The 27,695-nt window shown below is 37.2% G+C and overlaps 1 protein-coding gene across 1 annotated transcript in view; it reads right to left on the minus strand.

Annotated features, from left to right (window-relative positions):
• Window positions 1–27,695, minus strand: part of Ddrgk1 (DDRGK domain containing 1) — a 157,991-nt gene that overhangs the window by 68,960 nt on the left and 61,336 nt on the right. Inside the window, exon 2 of the mRNA XM_067142387.2 lies at window positions 20,677–20,781. Within this exon, the coding sequence (XP_066998488.1) occupies window positions 20,677–20,781 (105 nt within the window). The remainder of the gene's footprint in view (window positions 1–20,676; window positions 20,782–27,695) is intronic.

Consider the following 27,695-nt stretch of genomic DNA (forward strand, 5'->3'; position numbering starts at 1 on the left):
TCCGTTATTTTTAGCCCATGTGATAATAGGGTTATACCTCTATAATTTTCACATTTCTTCCCATTTCCTTTTTTGAACAATGGTACAATGCTTCCTTGTTGCCAATCTTCAGGTATCCTTTCATCCTTCCATATGGCATTGAGGGCTCTATATAGCCACTGTAGTCCAATGCTTCCTGCTGCCTTAATCATATCAGCATTGAATTCGTCTTTTCTACTTGCTTTACCTTTGGTCATTGCTTTCACTGCCCTTTCAAGTTCCAACGATGTTACCAGTTTCTCTTCTTTTTTCCATCTATTATTTCCGTTTTCTTATCTCCTTCTTCCTCCGAGCAGTCACCCTAATTATAAAGTTTTTCAAAATACTTTGGCATCACCTTCTAAAGACCCTTTTCGTCATGTACTATGGATCCATTTTCTCTCTCTAATGCCTCAAATTTTTCTTGATTTATTCTTTTTGATTTTATTACTCTGTATAATAGTTTGTGATTTTGACTATCTTGTTCAATTTTGTTGCTGAACTCTCCCCAACATTTCTCCTTTTCTTCCTTGATACTCCTCTTTGCTTGTAGTTTCAATCTTTTGTATTCCACATTGTATCATTACGCTGATAATAAAATGGAAATATTAAGGAGACCGAAATAAATACCATAGCCGGCGGCGGCATCAAACGGAATAAATAAATATATTATCCGCACACTTTATCTTGGTGCATTTACACCCTAGTGTTGAATCGGTCGACCTCGGTGATCTTCGAGATTCGTACTGGCAACCTTTGAAACACAAACTATGAACCGCTTAAGCATCGTTGCGCGACATCTGGCATACACTTTATGTACTAGTACTGTTGTTGTTCACACAACAAAGCCAAAGTATAGAATTCATGCTAGGAACAAGATTCGCATCGAGAAATGTTTTATAATGTTATATAATGTGTACGTGACATAGTTGTTGGCTTAAGATGATAACAGTTTAGAAATTTCATATCGATCGATCATATTCTCGATTCAAGTCAGATTTCATTTTCGTTCAGTTGGCAGCACCAGGCAGCACTATCGATACCGGGACAGCTCCCTCCTTACTCCTCACCCCCGTACACAAATGTACCAAGATAAAGTGTGCGGATAATACAATGTCACTGAAGTCCAGATTAACGTCATAGCAGAAGGTATAGAATCATAATGGCCGTGTAAAAGACCACAATACAGGAGCTGGATTGTTAAAACAACAACAACAAAAATTGACTTCTGAATCGCTTTTTCCGAGAGACACTGCAAGTAAGCTGAAAGGATAAAATATCACATTAAATCATCGCTATAAAAGAAAAAAGCTCATCTAGGAGAAGAGCAACAAGAATCTGTAATCCAATTGCCGATATACAGCGAAAATTACGTGAAGAAAATTCCAAAATTCCAGAAGATTGATCTATAACATCGGAAGAAAATGAGAGTGATACACGCAACTTCAGGCAATCCACCAAGACAAGAGAAAGAATTAAAACAAGTTTAACACTCATATTAGCCAAGAAAATCAGAGTCAATAATCAGAAATCTCATATTTACCATAAATACCTGGAGATATAGCTACAGTATATTAGAGTTTTAATGAATGGTAACAACATGTATTACTTCATACAATATTTACCTTACAATTTCATGAACGAGATCGTCACCATGGAGTCCTTCTAAGATGATGGAATGGACTGCCCAAGATTACATAATTTAGCTCAAGATGATCTACCACCCTGATCAGAGATGACACTCGGAGGAGCAGCAGACAACTATTTTTGCTAGTTGCTTTACATCGCACGGACACAGATAGGTCTTATGGCGACGATAGGACAGGAAATGCCTAGGAATAGGAAGGAAGCGGCTGTGGCCTTAATTAAGGTACAGCCCCAGCATTTGCCTGGTGTGAAAATGGGAAACCACAGAAAACCATCTTCAGGGCTGCCGACAGTGGGGTTCGAACCTACTATATCCTGTATGCAAGTTCACAGCTGCACGCTCCTAACCGCACGGCCAACTCGCCCGGTGCAGCAGTCAACCGCGAGGATCGCATGTAGCAGCTGAGAAGAACAGACCATCCCAAAAAGGTGGAGGAAGCGAAATAAATTTCTTGTTTTTCAAAATTTTATGTATCATTTGGTAGAAAATAACTTCAGTAGCATAATTGCAAGTGTTATATAATCAATGTGCCAAACGTGATCTTCAGAGCTAACCTATTTCACGTGAAGTTACGAATGATTAGTGTGCTAGTCAATGTATATTGGTGATGGAAGTGATAGTGTTATAAGCGAATTCCAATCTTAGCCACAGTTTTGTTAATGCTATTGGAGAATATATTACGAGTAGATATATAGACCCATGTTATGAATGGTGTGAAAATATTACTCATAGGGTCATGTTGGTGTATGCATTTCAATGGGCATGGCAGACTGATCTGTAATAGCAACTTCTAGCTCAGTGAGGAAAGCAACAGGAAACTACCTCACTACTCATTTCCCTAGTATGCCTCTTCAGTGATGCCTAGGCTATCTATGACAGCTGTTGGCAGAACTGTGGGGGATCAAACCAGCCTTTGGGCTGAATATCCAACATAAATACATATAGACCCAAGTCATATTGAAGGTATGGTAAGTTGTCATTCAAAGAGTATTGGAGAGGTTACGTGCTGTATGAAGTTTAGATGAATTCTAAGACATTAGTAATATTAAGACAGGACAATTGCTGTATAATACAAAGAAGAAATAGATCCTATGTGAATTATGCATCAGTCGAGGGAAGTTAAATGTTATGAAGAATGAGAGATATTAAGAAGATATGAAATGAGAAATGCATAATCTACGAAGTGATAGAGTTGAATAGAATATGGAAATGTAAAAGATATGAAAGTGTATTCGTCGTCAATTTTGAAGAAAGACAAAATAATTCTGATATTAGATGACACGAGAATAGGATCATACTTGGTAGTTATTGTATAGCAATGGTTTTTGTCGAGAAGAGAGTATAATACTATGATTACAGAGTGTTCCAACCTTAAATAAAACTCACAGTAATGTCCCTAAACACCTGATAGCCTCTATACTTCAAATAGATATCATGATAATGAAATATGATAGGGTTAGTTGACAAATTCAGAACTACGTTTTTCCAGAGCAAGTAAAGATCGAGGTTTTGAAGTGATTCAATAAATGGCACATGAGAGTATATGTAATGTCAGCTTATAATATCACCACAGAAGGAAGTACAATACATTCTTGGCACACGTTTGAATTCTAATGTTCATTTATGTAGAATGTAAGATAGGTATGACCTAGTAAACCTTGCTGATGTGTTACATGAATTTAATATGTGTATGTTAGATGTAGAACAGATAGAGTCCGAATAAGTAGTGAAAGAACAGTGTACTTGAGTTAGGATACTGACCTGATGATACTGAATAGTTTAATTTTGGTTCGATACGATGCTAAGCTCCAATTCTTAATTAAGGGTATAGACCAAGAAGAAGAATGTAAAGAAACCAGTTTAGGAATAGTCAGATGTAAATGGTAAATGATCAATCTCAACTTGTAAGAAAATATATAAAGAGAAAAACAAACTCATTTCAATTAATGGCACATTTTTTTTTGGTTACTGATATTTATGCACCCTGCGATTATATTTCAAGCAATCAATCACCTTCGGTATCGTTTCCTCGCTATGTCCACTAGCGAGCTCTCTCGCAACATTTGAAGGCGGTGTGAGAGTTGATTAGTTATACCCGGTGATTGTTGTTCTGTAAATAAAAATTTTAATGAAAGAAGACATTCGAGTAAAAATGCGTAAATAATGTGTCCGATAGCAGATGTTCACTCGTTAAAAATAAAGTCTGAAGTAAACAATCACTTAATTTTAATGCTTAATACTGGAATCTATGATCACCTTCCATACTTTCACTGGGGATTATCTTCGTATTCATGCAAATAAGTAAGAATGGGATACACCTCAAGATGTGGCAGAGTGCATCATTTATTTCAGTGGCTAGTTTTGTATTTTCTTGCATCTGGCTAAATTTTGGAAGGGCCACAAACATGGAAATTTACAGCAAGAAGTTTATCATTTCTTTACTGGCGCTTGGAATGTGTTTTCATGATTCATATAGTACAGTTAAGTTAGGTTAGGTGACGCTGTTTGAATAAGAAAACAAACAATTGTCACCAAATGTGATCAATCATCTTTGGTACCGTATAGTTTTCTAGCTGTGTACACCTTTGAACACTCTCGTCAACATTCGAAGGCGATTTCAGAGTCGATTAGTAATACCCGTCGACTGCTGTTCTCTAAAAGGAAATTCAAAATGAAAGAGGATAGCACATTTTCGTAATAAATGCGTAAATAACATGGCTGATAGCAAGTGTTAACTAGTTAGAAATAAAGGCTGACATAAATGTTCGCTTAATTTTTATGTTATATATTGAGATTAAGTAAGAATATTATAAACCTCAAGATATGGCAGAGTACACCACTGATTTCAGAGGAAATATGTTTTTATGATACATATATGGTTAGGTTAGGCGATGCTGTTTGAAGAAGAAAAACTGGAACGTTCCCCACAGAGGCCTCTAGAGTGATACTGTAATTCTTTTCAGAATTAAACATACAATTTCAGGTAGTATCAGGTTTCAAAAAATAACAAATGAGTAAGCAGTAATGTGGATATCATCTGCGAAAAAGCAAGTTTTGAACAAACCAATTGCCTTTTCATAATGATTTAAATGTGTATGGGGTTTTTCCCGACTTTTATGAAAAATCGGATATAACAACAATCCGTTATAGCAAGTAAATCTTTCGCTGTTATGAATTCTCGCTATAACGGACTTCTACTGTATTTTTACAGTAACATTAGTTACTTCCAAATACGAGTTTCTAAATCAGACACACATTTATAAATAATAAAAGGAGAGTGAGGAATAATTTTCTAGAACCCTCAATGGTTTGATGTTAATATATGATATTTTATTCATCATCATTTTCATTTCCCCTTGTTCAGTTCCTGCCAAGTCGGGTTGGTGATGGGTCTTCTCCACCACTGCCTCTAATTCCACCACTCCTCTTCAGTAACTGTATTCCAGTCCAGTCTACTTTTTCTTGTACTGTCCTTGATGGAGTCCATGCACTTTGCTCTAGACCTCCCTCTTTCCTTCTATCTTAGCCTCCAAACTTGGTTTTGGTTCCCTTCCCTCCTGCACCCTTATAACGTGTCCAAACCATTTCAATTTAATCTCCATCCTATCCCTCAGATTATCTACCCCTACCTCTTCCCTGACCTCAACATTTCTTATTCTATCCCTCCTCTTCTTCCCTACCAATCTCCTCATGAACTTCATCTCACTGGCCTGAATTTTACTCTCATTTCCTGCTGTCAACGTACAACTTGTACGTTATCTCTTTAAATTTCATAGGAACGTCTCTGTTCCACACCAGGTTCCTTACATTATGGTAGAACATATTTTCTGCGTATACCCTTCTGCTGATCTCCTTATCCAACCTTGGATCTTGAATTTTAATATTTGAGCTGCAGATGACTCCATAATGAGTTGAAACTGGTCCTCTAGTGTAATAGAACTAGTTCAGAACATAACAAGTGTTGATTTGTTGGAACATCTTTTTAAGGTAATTTTGAAGCCTGTTTTATAGCGAATAGCTCAGACTGAAAAACCGTAGTCTTAGAAACCAATCTGTAACCTCTGCTGAATTCTTCATTGTTATCAGCAAAAACTACAAAGGAGCAACCTACTAGCGCACTTTGACTATTCATATCAACAGACTGAGAGCCATCTGTGTATATATCAGAATCATATCTTGCATCAAACAGTCATTTGTTATACACTCGTGGTATACACCTGGGTGATGAAATCAAGAAAAGGATTCTGCTTCTCATGTTGGTGAAGCATACCAGTATGCCAAGGGCGCCCATATGGTATTTCTTTTTTTTTTTTTTTTTTTTTGCTAGGGGCTTTACGTCGCACCGACACAGATAGGTCTTATGGCGACGATGGGATAGGAAAGGCCTAGGAGTTGGAAGGAAGTGGCCGTGGCCTTAATTAAGGTACAGCCCCAGCATTTGCCTGGTGTGAAAATGGGAAACCACGGAAAACCATTTTCAGGGCTGCCGATAGTGGGATTCGAACCTACTATCTCCCGGATGCAAGCTCACAGCCGCGCGCCTCTACACGCACGGCCAACTCGCCCGGTCATATGGTATTTCTATTTTGATATTAGTTATTGAATCGTGTTTAACTCTAAGAAATAATGGCTCTATACTAGCAATAACAAGAGCCACGTCAGTCAAAATGGTTGGTAATATCTTAATTATAGGAGAACGTGAATATGTTGTAATTACATTCATTATTTAATTTTTCTTGTAAATATCTCGCAAAAATTCAGGATAGTCGTATTTGCGAGCATATCTTATATTCGGACCAATATGGTACTTCATATTTTTTTCATGCTTAGAGTATTGTTTACATTTTATGTGCTAAAAATTGATGCCATAGAATCTGCAAATTTCAGAATTTACTAGGATACTGCTTTGAAGGGATTTTATTAACAATCTAATCATGAAGAGGTGCAATATCCTAATGCATGACTACAGAATTCCTGCAAGTGACACTTAAGTAGTCTAATTTTGTTTTAGTGAATGTGACTTACACACCAATTACCGTATTTACGCGAATAATCCCTGCACCCTAACTTTAGGAAGGCTGATTTTGAAAAGAATAAAAAAGAAGGGGAAAAAAAAGCCAACATTGACTCAAATAAAACCCGCACCCCAATTAAAAAAAAATTTTTTTAAAATATGCGGGTATTATTCGCGTAAATACGGTATGCATTTATATTTATAAAAGTTGGAAAGATCATATGAAGATAAAATTGGAATTCAAGAGGACAAATTGGGGCAAATATTCATTTATAGAACGAGGAGTAAGGGACTGAAATAATTTATCAAGGGAAATGTTTGATACATTTCAAAGTCCTTTGAAAATGTTTAAGAAAAAGCTAGGTAAACAACTGACAGGGAATCTGCCACCTGGATGACAGCCCTAAATGCACATCATTCATGATTGATTTATTGATATCAGTTCAAAACCGTACTACTAGAATAAATAAGAGTAGAGGCTACATGCACATGGTAGTTGTGTAAAAAAATACAAAATCAGCTGATTACTGATTACTTTATTCCATACTTTGTACTGTACTTTGCACATTCGTTCATACATCGAGTAAAAGTTAATACAGTAGAACCTCGATTATACGTTCCCGAAAACTATGTTTTCCCGTATTATTCATTCAAATTAGTGGTCCCGCCAGCATCCTAATTAAATCACGCTGTCAAAATCCTGCATTATCCGTTCCTCGAAGAAATGATTTCCCCGATCAACCATCCAGAAATTTCAGTCCCATCAACGCTAAATCCTCGATCATGCGTTTTACAAGAAACTGTATCTCACAAAAGGATGACTACAACATACTTACGGATTTTGGTGTTACCGGGTAACATCCTGTCATTGCGGTAATTTGAGGAAGTACTGTACCGTACTGGAAAAGCGATCGGCGGTGAACTTGCATAAGGGACTATCTTAGCATCGCATTCGGGTGGTATTGTTTAGAGAATCCTTGGAAATCATAAAGCAGTGTGTGTCCACCACAATTGGAAGGAGACAGAGCGTATTTCGGCAGCTCTACTTGAAGATGGAATGAGTTTCGTCAAATGTCCGCACTTGCAAAACATCTACATTATGCCCAGGGTTACCGGTACATGCTTATTTTTTTTTTTCTTTTTTCGAGTGTATCGCCGAACAGGTTTTCCGCACTTCCCTCAGGGAACGGTATAGTCACTGAGCTTCCAGGCAGGAATCGAAACGGCTCCTTCGTAAGTATTAACACAAATTTTGTATTTTAATATTATTGTATACCGTACCGGTACGATTATGTTATCGAGACCAGAACAGATGTTGCACCTTACATATTACTGTTTTAGTCCTAATATAAGATTGGGAATTTCGTGTTTTGTGTTAAAATAAGATAAAAACTGCAGGTTTTATTTTTGCAAGTTACATTTAAAAACTTAGTATTATTTCACAGTAGTACTGACCTGCATGGCTAGCGCGCTTTCCAGCAAAGTCAAGGTCGCGAATAACCGTAATTTCGGAAGTGTTCATGATATTTTTTCTCTTTCCAATCTGATTGTGATTAGTGATGAGCAGAACTGAATTTCTATTCGTCCTGACCGGTATAATGCATTCGAGAACTTGAGGATTGATACTTACATTCGAAACCATATTCTCGAGTTCCAACGTAACCTTTAAAAGTCTATGTAGGCCTAATTTACACGGTACAAGATTTCCATAAACTGACTACCATTGCTGACTACAAACAGTATACCGGTGACCAAATTACAATGGATGATTAAAAAAAAGGGGATTTCACTATCATGTTGGGCGTTTTTGTATCAAATGTTCTTTACTTTATTAGATGAGAGAATTAAAAACTACTTGTGGTCAATAGGGAACATGCATGATCCGGGGTTTTAATTAAAAATATGCTAATCTGATTCAAAATTGCATGCAGAATTCAAAAATGTGATCAGAATGTACAAATAATAACTCGAAACATGATAAAAATCTACGAAAATGTCACGTCACGCAAGTACGCGATCTCATTGGCCTGACGTCATCGTACAGGTTGACTGAATTAGCAGACGAAGTAACACACAGTGTGCTGTGAGAAGCAGGATACACTTCGCGTATTTCTACTTTACGTTAGTGTCTAGTATGGTTAAATTCGAGGTCTATACATTGGATAATAATCTGAGTGGTATATTTTAGACTTAAAATGAATCCTGCGCAGACAGTGAGGCAGAAAACTTATAAATGGTGTAGAGTTCCAATGTGCAATAGCATACCAAACAAATTGTTTATAAACGTTCCAAAGACGCTAAAACTAGGGAGAAATGGATTTTGGCGAGCTGGAGAAATGCTGGTGATATATCGGAAAAGTCTACAGTTTATTTTTTTGAAGATTTTAACGTAAGATGAATTTGTTTGAATTTTCAAATCACTTTTCCATGTCAGCTGTTCTAGTGGTAATACTTTAAATTTTAATGTATGATGCTTTATTTAAATGCTTCAATTACATCTTGGAATATGAAAGTAATAAACAGTGCATTAAATAATGCTGATTATTAAAGTATTCTCCAAACCTAACCTATGTTTTGGGTGATTCATGTCAAGATAATAAATCAAAGGGGTTATGAACCATTTTGACAGCTCTAATTCTACCAATATATCTTGGCATGGGACAGTTATGTATGTCTTTATTGAAGAGCTTAATTGGTAAAGAAATTTAGGCTATATCTAAATACTCTATAATGTAACAAAGAATAGCGTGTACATCATGAAAGGAAACAACGTGAATTTAACAAATGTATAACTCTACACAAAACCAATGCTTGTCTGTTGGGGTCTTATAAGTTAATAATGCTCAATTATAATAATTATCATAATATTAATGAAATAAATAACATAATTGCACACAGATGAAAATAGTGATGTAGGTGTTTAAAATATTATCCAACTTATCCTAAGTTTTAGGTTATACAAGCCAAGTCAATAAACCGAAGGGTAAAAATACCGCGCGAGTTGCCCGTGCGGTTAGGAGCGCGCAGCTGTGAGCTCGATGCTGAGGCTGTACCTAAGGCCACGGCCGCTTTGTTCCCATTCCTAGTCCTTTCCTGTCCCATCGTCGCCATAAGACCTATATGTGACGGTGTGACGTAAAGCAAAAAAATAAAAGTCACAGCACCCAAAGACATTCCTGTATTGAGCGACTAAAATGTCACCAGGACACTTTTCTTTCCTGATATGCTCAGCTTGTTAAAAGCCAAATGTAATTAATGTTATTGGCTTCACGCCCCGCTAACTACTTCTACGATTTTCGGAGACGCCGATGTGCAGTAATTTAGTCCTGCAGGAGTTATTTTACGTGCCAGTAAATCTACCGACACGAGGCTGACGTATTTGAGCACCTTCAACTACCACCGGACTGAACCAGGATCGAACCTTCCAAGTTGGGGTCAGAAGGGCAGCACCTCAACAGTCTGAACCACTCGGCTCGACTTGTGAAAACTAGATGAAGTCATATTTATCTTTATCATGTTTAACTTTTTCCCTCCACAAAGATATTTAATTCTCTTTCATGGGCCCCGGAAGTGGGTAGGCCAGTCCCAACCATAAATATATACATTTTTTTTGGGAATGATAGATTATAGCCCTATAGTACTATGATCTTTCTTTCTTTCTTTCCTTCTTTCTTTCTTTCTTAATCAGTTTATCCTTCAGAGTTGGTTTTCTCTCGGACTCAGCGAGGGATTTCACCTCTACCACTTCAAGGGCAGTGTCCTGGAACGTGAGACTTTGAGTATGGTGATGAAACTGGTGAGGAGGGCCATTACCTCACCCAGGCGGCCTCACCTGTTATGCTCAACAGGGGCCTTGTTGGAGGATGGGAGGATCGGAAGGGATAGACAAGGAAGAGGGAAGGAAACGGCCGTGGCCTTAGGTGCCTGGAGGAGAAGTAGGAAAATACGAAAAACCACTTCGAGGATGGCTGAGGTGGGATTCGAAACCCTTCTACTGGGTTGACCTCCCGAGGCTGAGTAGACCCCGTTCCAGCCCTCGTACTATTTATTTTCAACTTTCATGGCAGAACCGGGAATCGAAACCGGGCCTCCGGGAGTGGCACACATTAACCACTACACCACAGAAGCGGACTAGTACTATAATTCTACCTATATGTTTGTTAGTGCTGAAATCCGATTTCTTGCTTTACTAATGCTGAAAGCCCGAAAATGTAATGTTATTCTTTAATAGGGGAGTCAGTCTAGAAGGAAATGTTGAAAGTGATGTGATATCTATCCAGGTTCGTTGTTATCCTAATACTATGGGTTACAGTACATTGCACGTATATAAAAGACACCACTTACAAACTTGCTTGTTATCCGTGAATTTCTGCGGCCACAAAAGTCACTATTTTTCAAGAATGATGACATTTACACATGATAGATTGTCTGACTGTGCTGTTTTGAACCTTTCTTCCGTCATTTCTAAGTTATTCGCGATCATCAATAATAAACAATCGGCTTTTAGCAACGGCTGATGCACAACGGCTGGTAGAGCTCCATGCGGTACTGGATCGTGACGTCACAGCGCGCCGCTTACGTCAGAGGCCGTTTCACTCGCCTTGCGGAAAGGCACTATTAAATATTTTTTTAGTGGTAGAAAACAAGGCAACATACCACAATGTAATACGTTTACGTACTATTTCATTGGAGTACTTTTCAAAAAAAATATTTTTGAAAATGATGCATGTTCCCAATTGTTGTTTGGCTTGGCGTTACGGGTATTAGATTTTTTGAAGAGTTCGGCTGATCGAAGTTTTCCCAATAAAAGTGAATGTAAAGTTCCGAGATTTTTAAGTCTCGTACCGGTAATTAATGTTTGAAGCCAGCCCCGTGATCTAACTTGCCTGCCTCTGACCCGGAGGGTCCGGGTTCGATTCCCGGCCAGGTCAGGCATTTTTACCTGGATATGAGGGCTAGGTCCAGGTTCACTCATTACACGATTACCTTTAATTGAGGAGCTGTTTAATGGTGAGATGGCGAACCCGGTCTAGAGAGCCAGGAATAACGGCCAAGAGGATTCGTCACACTGACCATGCATCACCTCGTAATCTGCAGGCCTTCGGACCGAGCAGCGGTCGCATGGTAGGCGGAAGGCCCACTGGGGCTGTTGTTTGGTTTGGTTTAGGGGTGTTTGTAAGATTATAAGTATACATATTTCATTTTTGCAATGTTTAGCCAAATTGTTGATGGTTCATTAATTACCGGATTTTCTGTTTTCCTGTTTTGTACGGTTTTCCCCGTGGTTCCTCCAAGAACGGAGAATCGAGGTTCCACTGTAATCAAATTCCTATAGGGCCTATCCCAATAATATTGCAGTTCAAGCCCCCGGCGTAGTTTTGACAGAAATTATTGTAGACAACCTCTTATTTTTCGGCATTTAAGGACACTTATATTCTCCGTCCCGCATAGCAAGGAAAATAATCGTAATCCACCAGCGGTAAAAATCATATAACCACATTTCAGTTGAGAATTGTAGATACAGTATACAGTGAAAATCAGTTAAGAAGTTCCTGCATAAGAAGTTTTCCCGCCTAAGAAGTGTGATATTCTTGGTCCCTTGATCGGTTGCATTAAGATATATGTATATTTATCCTGCTTAAAGTGTTCTGTTGTAAATATACTTCCCGGTTAAACAGTTCAAATTTTAGATCCCCTTGAGATAGAAAACGTCCGCTCAAAGCAGCTCATGATTAGAACCCTCCAGTCCCCGTGGAAACTGAACCCTGTGTTAGACCGTTTGTGCCTGTCATCAAGCCTCTCCGGGCTTGTCAAGGCCATATGACGTCACGCTGTGACAACACCACCACCAGAAGCTCACTCACACCTTGTGGAATCGAATCGAACTCATCAGTCGTAATTTCCACTTCACCGTTTACATCAAGCAGAATAGAATCAAATGGGATTCTATGCGGGAAACACAAAGCACGCAATGGACGGTTGGATAAAACATTAATGCAGTAAGTCGCGTGCCACGACAGGGTGAAGTCATTAATCGAGGTGGCATCAACATTAATTAAAAACCGAAAAATGTACTTGTCCACAACACAGCAGCTTCTTATGCATTACCGTACTGTTTGTTAGGAATACATGAACGACAACCGTAGGGAATGCCACTTACAAAATTGTTCACGGTAAATACTGTACATTCCAAGCCATGTCAATTATCGTACTGACATACCGTACTGTATATGGACTCCCAACATGATAATATGATTTGAAATAAGGTCAACAATAATTGCGAAATAAAGTACCATATAGGCCTAATCTACCACAAAATTGAATATTCTAACCTGTTTGGTTTACATTCCCTTGCTTATTTCCTTCCAGACATTCTCTCTTACGTTGTTGTTACAATAATGGTTATGGGTCTTGTCGTAGAGGAAATTACGTTTTGGAACTAAACTGATAAGATTTTCCGTGTCCATTATTAGTTACGTGAATAAACTATTACGAAACAAAGAAACATCCTGACTCTATGCAGCAAACAGCCGACCAAAGAGAATGAATGCAGCCGACTTGCCAGCTGATACGTATCATGCCGCCAAACAGCCGGCCGAAAGATCCCGATTGTCTACGAAGTTGAATGAATGTTGACAACCAGCTGGGTGTTGGTGAGAGAGGGCCTGATACATGCACTCAGAGGCATTGCGATACCACGTGTTGGTGTAAAATTGAGTTATTTTTATTTTTACCTTTATACGAGCTAAACATTGTATTATCGTGTCACTCGTAATTATTACATCGCATTATTAGAACGTAGCACAAGGATGAGGAGACATGAAATAAAATTCTCGCGGGGAAAGAAACTGTTTACGTTTAGATGTGCTAGTGTTGCTACTGCGCCTTTATCACTCGCACATAATACCCCAATACTTTCGCATGCACTAATTTCTGCAACTTCGAACGTGCTTTTCTTTTCATTACCTTTAGCATGAAGAGGATTAAAGCAGGAAAATAAACTCAATATCTGCTTGTCCATGCGGTACTTGCAAAACAGCCAGAAACTACGCCCATGGCCGTGACAACTAGTAGGAATGCAGGGGCGATATAGGCCTATGTATAGGTTCTAAGAATCTCTAAGAATAAGTTGCCAATGAAAACTGAGGTGGTTTATGGAAGGTTCAGTCAGTGTGCCTCAGAACACATGGAAGAGAATGTGGGAGGTTTATAGTTTTTTTTTATTTTTTTGTTTTTTTATTTGCAAGTTGCTTTACGTCGCACCGACACAGATAGGTCTTACGGCGACGATGGGACAGGAAAGGGCTAGGAATAGGAAGGAAGCGGCCGTGGCCTTAATTAAGGTACAGCCTTGTGGGAAAATGGGAAACCATGGAAAACCATCTTCAGGGCTGCCGACAGTGGGGTTCGAACCCACTATCTCTCGAATACTGAATATTGGCCGCACTTAAGCGACTGCAGCTATCCAGCTCGGTGGTTTATAGTTCAAGAAAGCAGTAAAAACCTAAAAACAGTCAACCCTGGACAATTTCTTTTCCAAGTAGGAGCCTAGATTTTTGTGTTTGGAAATGTATTTAATGTCTAATGCAGTATGGAATTTACATAATGTACGGTCACCATCTACCGTTTTAATGTTCTTAGTATTTCTTTTATCTCTTGTGCAACGTTTTATATAATATGTTCCTTTCTCCTATCAAGAATTTTTATAATACAGTATGTTCAATTACAGTATTTTACTTTATCTCTAAAAATACATGTCATGATAATCTAATACTGTATTTATATTGTGGCTTTCTTTTAGCAGCTCTTATATATCAGCCTATTTCGGTATTGTTCTTAAACAAGGAAATCTGTTGGCTGTGTGTTTCACATGTATGTCAAAGTACAGAATAAGTTTTCGGGCGTTACCCCTTTTAAGAAGTTTCCTGCTTAAGAAGTTTTTTTTTTTTTGGTGGCCCCTTGAAAAACTTCTTAACAGAGTTTCACTGTATTTAGATAGTAACGTGTCTTGCCTGCTATATTCATGTGTATCTATTAGAGCACAGTACTAATAATAATCTGTCTAAGCATTTAGCTTTGTTGGTTTAGCTTTGTTGGTAATCTTTGAGTACAGTACTTCATGCAAATTTCAAACTTGCAATTATAATTTCTGTTTGTGCTTAGTAGTGACCTATGGTACCGGTATTGTAATTAGGATACGTCTGAACGTAGTTTAAAATTACTGTAGTGTACTGTACAGTAGTATACGAGTAATATCTTATTAGAAAGTAGCATGCTTATTTTATTATTGAAAATATTTGTGTAGTATAGTAGAGGTATCTGTAGAAACTTTCTTACTAAAATTCTGTTGTTGTAATTAGGATAGGCTTAACTGCAGTATAGAATTGTGTAATTCTTGTGTATACCTTTCAGTATTCAGTAATGAACAGCAGTTCACTCAGAACACAACAGAAGCAAATTCCTCAAAGTCAACAATGGTCTGCCTCAAGGGTCGGTTCTATCTCCTACTCTCTTCAACTTATACATCCATGACCTGCCTGAAACAGTGTCCCGAAATTTCATATATGCGGACGATATTTGCCTTACAATTCAACAACCCAACTTTGCAGAAGCTGAAATAGTTCTTAACCGAGACCTTGAACTGTTGGATGACGACAATCAAAGATGGTATCTTCATTCCAACCCACAGAAAACAGTGACATCTACATTCCATCTTAACAACGAAGAAGCAAACTACCATCCAAGGGTATTCTTCAAGGACCATGAACTACAATATTGTGCCAATCTCAGTTACTTAGGAGTAACATTGGATAGGTCTCTTACGTACAAAAATCATCTGCAGAAAACTGCCAACAACCTAAAAAGTTGTAATAACGTTCTCCAACGACTGGCTGGAACTTCTTGGGCAGCGGATGGAAACACATTACGGACAACATCTTTGGCCTTGGTCTATTCTGCAGCAGAATACTGCTCTGGTGTCTGGTTTAACAGTGCTCACACACAGCTAGTTTTTTTCAAATTCGCCAAACCATGTGGATCATAACTGGTACACTTCGTGTTACACTACTCAGCAATATACTACCTCCACATATCAGGAGACAGAAGGCCATTTTTCAGCTATGGACCAGAATGCTGAAGAATGAACATCTAACTGTTCATGAAGATGAAGGCACACGCCTTAAGTCTCGCCAGCCTGCTTGGAAGACTGCCATGAAGATAACATACAGCGACTTCAACCCCACCTCTAAATGGTCAACAGAGTGGTCTTTATCCCCACCTTGGGCAATAGTGGATATTAATAACCCATCCACAAAACTGGCAGACTTCGATCTGCCACGTTGCACCTGGAGTAGACTAAATCGCATGAGATGTGGAGTAGGTATAACAGCATCTACTTTACACACCTGGTACTGGTCAGTTTCTCAATACTGAGACTGTGGGGAGGTCCGCCAAACAATTAAACATGTAGCGCTGGAATGTCCACTCCGTGCTTTCACTGGCACCATGGAAGACCTCAACTCAGCAACACCCGAAGCAGTGAAGTGGGTGGCGGGTTTGGACATTCAAATTTAGTGAAATGTACATCACTCCCACTCAATGTGTATATATGAACTGTCAGAGTTGATAGGTGGTTAATGATGTAAATATATTGTGTTTTCTTCTTGTTCTTTCAAACTTGGTAAATTGCTTTGACTGCATAGATATGATAAATAAACACCAGTTTTTATCTGTTCGAGTGTTGTAGGATTAAAATAGAGTACGACTAAGTAGTACTGTAGCGTAGAAGTATACTAATTCACTTATTGCCGTATGATCTTTGAGTACTATCCTAGACAATATTTCTTTCTGTTCATTTTTTTTTTTGTGCAGAAAACACGTTTTTTCCTCTTCTCTACATTTTTCCCGTAAAAAATGACTAAAGAGTGCAAGTGTAGGAACTGTGGGTGTGGCGAGGCAATGAGGGGTATGAGGGAGGAGTTGGAGAGTTTGAGGGAGATAATTAGGATTCTCACAGAAGACAGGAAGGAAGGTAGGACTCCCTCAAACAATGTACAGGTTACAGAAGGTGTAAAAGAGGGATGGCAAGGAAAGGGGCTAATTGTAGAAGACAGGTGGTCTAATCTTCTAAGGGGAAGGAGATTGCAGGCTAAGGGCTCTATTCAGGATCAGAATTCAGGACAGGTGTTTCAGGCAGGTCATGGATGTATAAGTTGAAGAGAGTAGGAGATAGAACCGACCCTTGAGGCAGACCATTGTTGAGATTTGTTCTGGGTGATTTCCGACAAAAGAGTAGCGTTACAAAAATGTTGCAAAGTTTGGGCTGGGATGTTCACAGCAATTATAATAAGTATTTCTTGTCCACCTATTCAATACAAATCACCTTTATTGGTGTTTACACTGTCATACAGATCCTGTCAAATTTGGTCATAATTTGACTATTTGCTACAGGCCGGCATTGAAAAATTTTATTGTTTGCCAAGAGCTGGATTTGTCATTCAGCGAGCCATATTAGTGTGTCAGGCTGATTTTCACCGGTTCAGGAGGAGCAAGTATTGATCTATTCTGCGATCGAGTGAAGGGGAAATCACGTGACGATCAGGTTCCCCGAGGCTACAGCACGCGCGCGCTGACCAGCAGGCCAGCAATCTACAAATTTCTAGAATAGTCGTAGCCAATTAAAAGAGACACTGGTGAACCAATGGCCGTCTTGGAAAACGACACACCCCCGAGCCAAAAGGTATAAAACTTCGTGCGCACATTAAATCACTCTCTTACTTACTTATTCTGCTCTGCGCTGTCCTGATGTAACGCCGAACCACGTGGAGCTTAATTAAATCCTACAGACGATAATCTTCTAAGCTATTTGAGACTGTAATAATTCAAAGTAAAACTTCACTGAGTGGTACTGGAAATTTAGAGGATTTAAGTTAAGTTTATTTCTCCACGCGATTAGTGAACATTTTGACTGGTGTGTGCATATTTTAATGCCTGTTGTGTCAGTTACAGCTTAACCCTACGTGCATGTGGCGAAGACTCAGCTCAACGGATCGTCGACACTTCAAGATGAATCTTCTTTCTTCAAGAATCACCACAATTTCATCGTGGGACGTCAACTGCTGTGTCTCCATGAGCGGCTAAATATGTAAGGCGATTCTGGCACGGAGACTGTGAACGAGAGGGAAATGCCGAAATGAATGGGACCTCAGCCAGGAGTCGAATACCAGCTAACATTTGAGTACCCATTTATTGTATAACATCTTTCTCATCTATGTAATAACTAGGTGATCTTTCTTCGCTAGATTGTAGTCTATAGTTGCTATAGTTTGATTTATTTCCATTTCTCATTCTTAAAGGTAGATGAGTTACCTGTGTGACTGAAATTTTTGAACTCTATTAGAGTAGTTTCTGTAGTTGATCTTTTGAATGGTTTCTCAAGTGCAGGATTTATATGTGTAAAAATAATTGACCTCGCGATAAACTTTACCCGATTTACGTGTGATATTTGAAATATTGTGATATAGAATTGTACCTAAATTTGAGAAGTAGTGTCGATTTGAGTGTCATGCATGCTTTGCTTACAACTCTTTAGGATCGTGTCATCCATTTTCATGACAATTTCAAGAGGACTGATAGACTTAATAATCATTATTAATAATAATAATAATAATAATTTTAAGTATGAGACCGGGTTAATAAGGTAAATTAATGGTCGTGAGCCATAAATTGAATTAGATATTCTCGAATATGATATTTGATGTGCTCTGTTAATTAACTGTGCCTGGAATATTGGTGATCCTGAGGGATATAATTTGAATAATTTCTTACTGGTGTCGCTGGAACACAGTGAGTTGTAATAAATGTTGAGCACATGTTGAATGCATTTCATGAGTGTAGGGAATAATAATAAATTAACTGAGGCTCATGAACTCTGTATTTGCGACCTGATAACCCATGTGATGGTGATGATTATTTCATTCTACTGGAATCTTCGAATAATTTTCTGGGATTTAGATGGATCGTCGTCGTTCTTAAATGAGCGTTTCAATGAAAGTGATAACCCCAATTTGATCACTGGTCACTAATTAAGCTGATTATGCTAATTGACATAAGTTCATCTACTTGATCTTACTGACCCGACCATGTTTAAAAATAATGGAATAACTAATTAAGTCAGGATTCGTATGTAAATAATGTACATAAAATTTGTGTTACCCTTGTGTGAATGAGATGAGTGAATGAAGTAGTTAGAGATATTTTCAAGTGTTCATTTTTACCTTGTGCTCCAATCCGGTCATGCGTTCACCATGACGACTCAGATAATTCCAGCGTCGGTTTGCCTCAGTGTTGATTTAATTGAAGTGTACTTTAAGGGAAAATTTGTTGAGATTAAGTCCAAGTAAGACTAGATTTGAATTATTTTCTTTTAAAGCTGATTTAGTCGAAAGATCATTTAGTTAAAAATCAGCACACGCACATGATTTATAACTGATTTATTAACGAATCTTCAATTGATTCGCATGTGATTTATAATTAATTTTCAATTGATTTCTAATTGATTTTCAAAGAATTTAAATGTTGTGCAGATAGAAATTAAATGCCTACAGATGACATAGTTAACTTGTAAGCCAAGGAGGTAACAGATAATAATAATAATTAAATAATTTATTTATTTAGCAAGTGAGTCATGATTAAATTGAGAATTTATCAAATGGAATACGTCGATTCTCTGAACACGATCGTGTGATTATCAAAGATAAATGTTATCAGAAAATTCAATGATAATGATGATAATAATTAATCACCTGTGACTATGAAGTTGACTCATATTCAATAGTAGGATTTCTACTGATTTCATAAGTGAGTGTTATCTACCTTGAAAGTGATGTAACTGATCATTAGTTAAAAATGACCACGTGTTAAATCTTTAATGGATAAGTGGAATCGTTCAGCTCAACTTTGCTTCCGTAATAATAAATGAGATAACTGCCAGCTGAGTTTGTAAATACTAATTTGAGTTATAGGAGGCTCAGTCCATATTTTAATTTTTAAAGGCAGTAAAGACCTAATCTAGGTTATATTATTTTTCTTTCAGAGCCTAACCGTTGTCTACGTCGATGAAGATCATTTTGATTTATGTAAATTCACTACTAAAAGACAGGATACAAAGAAATCTTAATAAATTTAAAACACATGAAGAATATTTTGTTTTAAAAGGTGTTTATGTGAATAAATATCAGAAATGTTTTAAAATTATTCTTTGTGATGGTCGTCTATCCTTTTCCCTTAAATGCCTCTAGAAAATTGAAAAGCCATGAACGAACGTTCCACCTTGGGATCGCTCGCTCAGTGGCTGAGTTTAGCCAGGAAATAAGGGGGCAATACAATTAATTCTTCTAAGGGACATGTTTCGATGTAAAGAGAATCTTCAGCCTAATTTTTTAATCTTAAAATGATGTTCCTATGTTAAGCTGACATTGTGATCATTTTAATTGTTTATGTTATGTTTTTAGAAGTGTTTCAATGTTGTTTTTTAGATTTAATGTAATTTGGTTTTTAGACTACTCTAATTTTAATTTTGACTATAATCTTTTTAATATGTTTACGACTGTTCGGGAACATCATTTTAAGATTAAAAATTAAGGCTGAAGATGCTCTTTATATGAGTGAAACATGTCCCTTCTAAGAATGAGAGATGGCGTGGAATCACATTAGTAGATGAATAAGTTTGTGTGGCATCTTTAAAAGTAGGAAAGATCAAAATATGAAGGTAAAGTTGGAATTCAAGAAGACAATTTGGGGCAAATATTCATTTATAGGAAGGGGAGTTAGGGACTGGAATAACTTACCAAGGGAGATATTCAATAAATCTCCAATCTCATTGAAATCATTTAAGAAAAGGCTAAGAAAACAACAGATAGGGAATCTGCCACCTGGGCGACTGCCCTACATGCAGATCAGTATTGATTGATTGAATAAGACTGCATGGGATAATTACCTGTAAACCTTGTGCGTGGCCTAGCATGGCGTGCCCCTACTGCTCTTCTAGGCCTAGCTCCATCATTACCACGGCCTGGAGCTGGAACTCGAGTAGCAGGCTTTTCTAAAATGAGCATATAACAGCTAAAATTAGTTTACTCCACAATATGAAACACTCCAAAACAAAACATAGACCAATCTTCATGGCATAGTCAGTTCCCAAGATAGTGAATCTGATCCTAGATGAGGTCAACAGTGATCAAATCGAACAACTCATCCAGGACAAAATTTTGACACTCCAGAGTCTGTTAAGATTGTTAGGAGTTGTCATTAGACAAATACCATTATTATAAAACATATCGGATCAAATTAACTATACCTAAGCCCTAAAAGAAGTTTGTTTCTTATCTTCAGCTAACTTGCTTACTGGACTGTCAAAAAAGATCTAAAGATATCTCGCAGATGATCAGTAGTACATTCCATACATAGTAGTTTAGTTTGACAGGACAGGATTTGTTGTAACCATATGCAAGGGAACACTATAGTCCCTGGTCACATTATGAGATGCACCTTGAATTTTTAACATAATACGAGTTGAGGAGGTATAAAAAGGTACTAAGATTATTTTGATCTGTCTAAATGAAGGGATTTAATTTTTCAAACATTACAGATTATTAATAACAGATAAACCACACTGTTTTAATATTAATATTGTTTTAAAAAAATGTTTAACCCTTGTGCTCCCAGCGGCGGTATGTACAAGAAATCCCAACGTCCGTATATATATAGAAGTTTCGTAAATAATTTAAAAAATATATAATATGCTCTCAAATATATGCGTAACATACATCAAATTAATCGGGAAGAAATGTTCTACTCATATCAACTACTTAAACTTTAGTTTAGTATACAGTGCCGAAAAAAGCGAGCGAAATCTAGAAGGCATTGACCTTGTGCGCCAGCTGACTATGTGGTTGGAGGGAAGTAAACTGTGCTGATGCCAGCAGGCATGCTGTAGAGAAAGAGTTTTTTGAAAACTTGCCTCCCAAAAAGGAAAGAAACTGCTGTGTATGTAGTGCAGCTAGCACCAAATCTGGAGGCAAAAGAAAAAAGAAAAAAAAAAAATCTACGTTTATATGCTCAAAGTGCAAAAAGGGATTGCACCCTTTATGCTAATCTCTGCACAAATGTTAAAAGTTATTAGCACATATATGTTTGTATATATATACTGTAAATATATCAACTGTACACAGTAAAGTGTAATTTTTAAAAGTTAATATGCTATTTTCATGAACAGTGACATTTTTACGGGTTTTCTTTTTTTTTAAACATATGAAATTTCTGTGCCGAGAAATACAAATTGCTGGTTTATGTTTTATCTTCAATAACTATGTTATTTTTTTCAAATAAACTTCTGAAATTTAGTGGTATAGTTCATATTTAAATGTTCTTTTAAGTGATATGGATGGTTGGAGGGCAGCAATTTTTATTTATTTGAAATGTTTGAAGAAATGTGAAGAGAAAAAAAATTCCGATTTGGACAGTAGATTTTGGAAAATTATATATCATTTTTGCATGACTATTTACTTTTTGCATTTAGTATATTTTAGAGTATGTATTTACAAAAAAGACCATAAAAACAATTATTCAATTTGGACAATAAATAAGTGAAATATGCATATGATGGTAAAATACTACAATAAAGCAAGAAAAGGGCTGGGATTTCTTGCACATACTCTGCCAAAATGTCTGGGAACGAAAGGGTTAATAAGCAGACCTAAGCCAAACATCTCAAACGTTTGTCAAGCTGCCTTTTGCTGTTATCAATGCTGCAATTCGACTTGACATACTGTTAATACAAAAGCTCATCTAGTGTCCTGCATCTGTGGGTGATGGTACCAGACTTGAATAATCTTTTCAATGAGACAACTTTTTGTGGTGATTGTCTCCTTTGCCACTTTCCTTTTCACCAGTTCCCAAACATTTTCTACTGGGTTCAAATCAGACAAATTTCCTGGTCAAGGTAACAAAGGGTCGTTTTCTTGCTGCAAAAAGGTTTTTTACTAATCGCACTGTGTGGCATGGAGCTCCGTCTTGCATGAACACAAATGGTTCCTTTTATGTGAGGTAGGAGCCTCCTCCTCAACACCCCCTCATACTGGTCTTGCTATATTGTTCCCTCAACCATGTACAGATGTCCAGTGCATTTCCCACTTACAACAGACCACACCGTGACTTTGGTGGGATGTTTCACAGTCTGCACAACATAATCGGGGTGGTGATTTTCACCAGGACATCATTGAACAAACTGAGATTTGCCAAAATTTTGGATGTGGACTCGTCATTAAAGCAGACCTGAAACAAAATGAAAAATACATTAACCCATATGTGCCTACTGTCGACATATGTCGACATTAATATCTGAATATTGTCGACCTTATATCTGTAAACCAGAAGAATATTTTTCAGGTGCATTGTTCACAGTTCATTGTTTGATACTTACTGCACAGCACGAAAACAAGGAACACTGGGTTTTGCGCCTTATCGCGTGGCTGCGTATGAAATATCATTCCGTATACACTCAAGAGGATGACTCTTCCGTCCCGTGAGTAATATTTTCTTATAATATTGTTACAGTGAAAGTAAGATCGGACTGTTGTGTTCAACGTAATAACGAAACATGCCTTTAACAGATTTTGAAAACATTTATGGCTGATTTATAGTTGCTTTTGTCTAGCAGAGCACAAAAGTTTCACGTCGACATATGTTCACAGTGGGCGCAAATGGGATTGTCTCAGTACTGATATAGAATTTTAATTTATTCTTTTGAGATTGATCGTCGAGCAGATCATAAGCATCCTGGAGGAATCACAAGACATCCTAGATGCTAATATATACACAGAACCACCTGAACATACTTTCCATAGTGAGGGGGATAGCGATGATGATGAGTCATGTGGATATATAAACAGATTCACTGGTAATCAACTCCGGGCTGGTGCTGAACTAGTGTGTACAAAAATAAGTGAACTTTACCGTTTGACCCCAAAGGGCAAAGAGGAAAATTTAGACCTTCTCGGCTTCACATGATACGTAAAATTCTTTCAAGAATAAAATTACCGTGTCCACCTATTCAATACAATTATATTTTGTAGTGATTAAACCCTACATGAATTATAAACACTAGTTAGGAACATGTTTCACCCTAATTTTGGGCATCTTCAGCCTAATACTAATCTTAAGGTCAAGTCTTAAATCTAATAAACATTGGAACTAAATACAATGGTCTTATGCTAAAAATTTTTTTTACAAAAGTTGTGCTTTAGGTTATATTTACATAGTTTACAATATGTACATTAATTAAAAGCCAGAATTTGTGAACAAGGAAGCAACTAAATTATTTTATTTTATTTTACAATGACTAGACAATGTCCAAAGTGTAAATTAGATTTCTCCTACTGTATGGATGAAAGTTTATGCAAATGTGTTCATATTGACTAGAGATTGATCACAGCGTGAATTGGGGTTTCTCCAACAGTATGGAAGAACATTAGGTTGAAGGTTTTACAACTGGTTCGTTCAAAGGTGGTTATGGTCACCTATTACATGTTGGCTTTTCAGGCGTTTGCTCTATTAACCAGCGTTAGAGCAAACGCCTGAAAAGCCAACATCTAATTTTTGATCAGATTTTTTATATGCTCTATTGGTGGAAAAAAAAAAAAAATTATCTAATTCACTCCATGGGAACTTAGAATTTCCGTTATGGTCACCTATGTCATAAAAATATTGTTACAAAACCAGAACTGTGGTATAAAGCCGATCATGTTGGGTTTGAATATTCCTTTAGAAAGAAGCCTGGTTGGACAGTAATTGTTTATAGGTTAAAACATGTATGTTGGAAATATATTGTTGATATCATTCATTAGTGCTCATCTGATAAAAATTTTTGGAATATTGTGCCATTCTTGTCGATTAACGTTCCCGTCGGTGCATTGTTCAGCCTTGGGAGGAATTATGAGTTGTCTGTAACTGAACAAGAGAAAAAAGGAATTTAGAATGATGAATGGTAGAGCCCAATATAATAACTGTAAAGTGAAAGTTTTTACCCCATAAAAGTGGACGAACTTACTTGTCCTGTCAGATGTTAACTAGAACCACTTGTTCCGGTTATGTTGGAACGACTAACCTTGTTACTTCTAGTGAAATATTGATGCGGTAATGGAGGGGTGGAGCACAGAGGTGAAGGGGGAGCGAGTTTCAATTTGTGCGTCTGTGTTGTTGCTAGAGAGGCGTTACTCGAATTGGATTGGGCGGGCCCATCATTAGGCGTGGCAATTGGAGTGCATGCGTGCTGTGAATTAAACATACTGGGAACTTTAATCTGATTTACGGCCTGGATTAACCTCGGAGTTGCCTCATATAATGGATTTTTGTTGTCAATGATGTCGTTGAGAGTATTATTTTTATTATAAGTTTGCTCCAAATAAATGTACAAATTTTCCATCTCGCTCAATAACTTCCCCTTACCTAGGCTTCTAACGATCGTCAAATCTTTCTCTATTGAGGTGAATTTATGGACTGTTTCACTCATATGCTGGCTCATGGCCGAATACTTGTTATGCTTGGAAGCATTGTAATGTTCCAGATACCTTGTGTAAAAGCTCCTCCCTGTTTGACCTAAATACGTGAAGCCACATTCTGTACATTTTAACCTATAAACACCAGATCTTGAGTAAACATTGTTATTATTATTGACCCTGTAGTGGTTGAGGAATATGTTCTGGTTATTATTTACTGTCCTGAAGGCTATGTTGACACTGTTTTTTTTAAAACATTAGTGATCTGATGGATAGCCGGGCTGTTATACATAAATATGGTGTAGCCATTTTTCTTTGATTTCTCTGGGACTAGATTGGAAGATAGCCTAATTTTGATCTTATTAATTAACCGATTGATTATATTTATTTTAAAGCCATTGAGCTGAGCTAACTGTCTTATGTACTTCAGCTCTATTTCTAAACTTTTTGGTGAAAGAGGAATTTTTAGTGCCCTATATATTAGACAATGATAGGCAGCTAGTTTTTGGGTCTTACGATGCAAGGATGAATCTTTAATAGTTATGGGTTAATGAGTAGGTTTCCTAAAAATATGAAATTCAAAAGTATTATTCAAGCATGTAACTGTTAAATCTAAAAAATGTAAAGAATTATTAACCTCATCTTCTTTGGTAAATTTGATGTTAGGATCTATTTCGTTTAGTAAAACTAATATATCGTCGCTGTCAGTAATGTCCTTACTGATGATCACGAAAGTATTGTCAACAAATCTTAGCCACAAACAAATACCCTTTATTTGTGAAATAATTTGTGTATGTTCTATCGAATCCATGTAAATATCTGCTAGAATGCCGGAAAGAGGGTCTCCCATAGCTAGGTCTTTCTGCTGATAATATTTACCATTAAAGGAGAAGTAATTATTGTTTAGAACAAAATTCAATATCTTCATGAATTCTTCAATTTCCATCTTACTAAGGCTGCTGTGTTTATTGATGTTGTCATGGATAATTTTAATGGTTTCTTTAGTAGGAATGCTTGGAAATATGTTTGTGACATCGTAAAAACAAAATATGGTTGGGTTGCAGTTCCAATTTCTTCAATATTTTGCAGAAATTAACTGAATTTCTTAAGGGGGATTTGTTGTTGAAAACATAATGCTTTCTTAAAAACATATGAATGAATTTCGATACTTTATAGTTAGGGCTATTCCTACAATTTATAATTGGACGCATTGGGGTGTCCTTCTTATGAATCTTCGGCAAAGCTCTGGCGGTACGGATAATGGAGTTCATGTGCTGCTAGACCCCCGCGGTCAGTTCTCGAACTACTGCGTTTATGTTTAGTTGGCTGAACTGCTAATGCTTTGTCTACCTTCATTCACATGTTCGCTTTACACGTTACTGCATGTGTCTCGAGTGTTCTCCGTCTTGGAAGTAAACAGCTAGCTAAAGTGACTGGGGTACCTGTGGACCCCCACGTTACCGTTTGTGGAACATTTTTGTGTACATAATTTCTACAGGCCATATATTTTTGTAATAGCGATACGCGCAAAATTTTTTCATATCCTCTTTCTTACCTATATATGATGTTCTCTCTTTGTTGCTCTTATTCATCGAAAAAAAATTAGAACTTTTTATTAAAGTTTTTAAATTTCGCTGAATTCTTACAGTGGGTCTTTGTTAACTATCGAATAACTTGTATCATTAAAAAATTCTTCTGTTTTTTTAGTGTAAAACTGTTTGTCTAAGAGGACCGTGGAACCTCCTTTATCTGCCTTTGTAACAATAATATTATTGTCGTCTTTAAGACTTAACCTTAAGATTAGTATTTAGGCTGAATATGCCCAAGATTAGGGCAAAACATGTTCCTAACTAGTCTTTATAATTCATGTAGGATTTAATCACTACAAAATATAATTGCATTGAATAGGTGGACACAGTAATTTTATTCTTGAAAGAATTTTACTTATTGTATCAATACGGAACAAAATGAGATTAGTTACTTCACACGGTACATCGTTACAGCATATATCTGATCTTGTGCCGCTACATGTCCTAACGCAGGAAGACTGAGTACGAAAGTATCTTCACGAGTGTTGCCAGAAGTGCATTTCGATGGGGTATTCCATTACCTCGAAACAAGAGAGAAGCACATGCAGTGTGCTCAGTGTGGTAAAGCTTCCAGAAAACAGTGCAAAAAATGTAACATTGGCTGCCACGTCCTTTGCTGCGAGGCATTTCACTCACGCTAAACCAGACTGGATGGCAATAGCCTCGAAACACAGACTAAAGTATTTTGAAGTTCTACTTGTAGTTTTCCTTTTGTGCTATTTTCAGAGAGATCATACTTGCTTAAAATTTGGTATTGTGTGTATAACAAGGACTACAATCATACGAATATTATCGTTTTATTTTGAAATAGTGTGCATTCTAAATTGAGACAAAACTGTTCCTCATTTTTGTTTTGAATCACATTTTGTAAT

Source organism: Anabrus simplex, chromosome 1 (assembly GCF_040414725.1).
Source record: "Anabrus simplex isolate iqAnaSimp1 chromosome 1, ASM4041472v1, whole genome shotgun sequence".
NCBI lineage: Eukaryota > Metazoa > Arthropoda > Insecta > Orthoptera > Tettigoniidae > Anabrus > Anabrus simplex.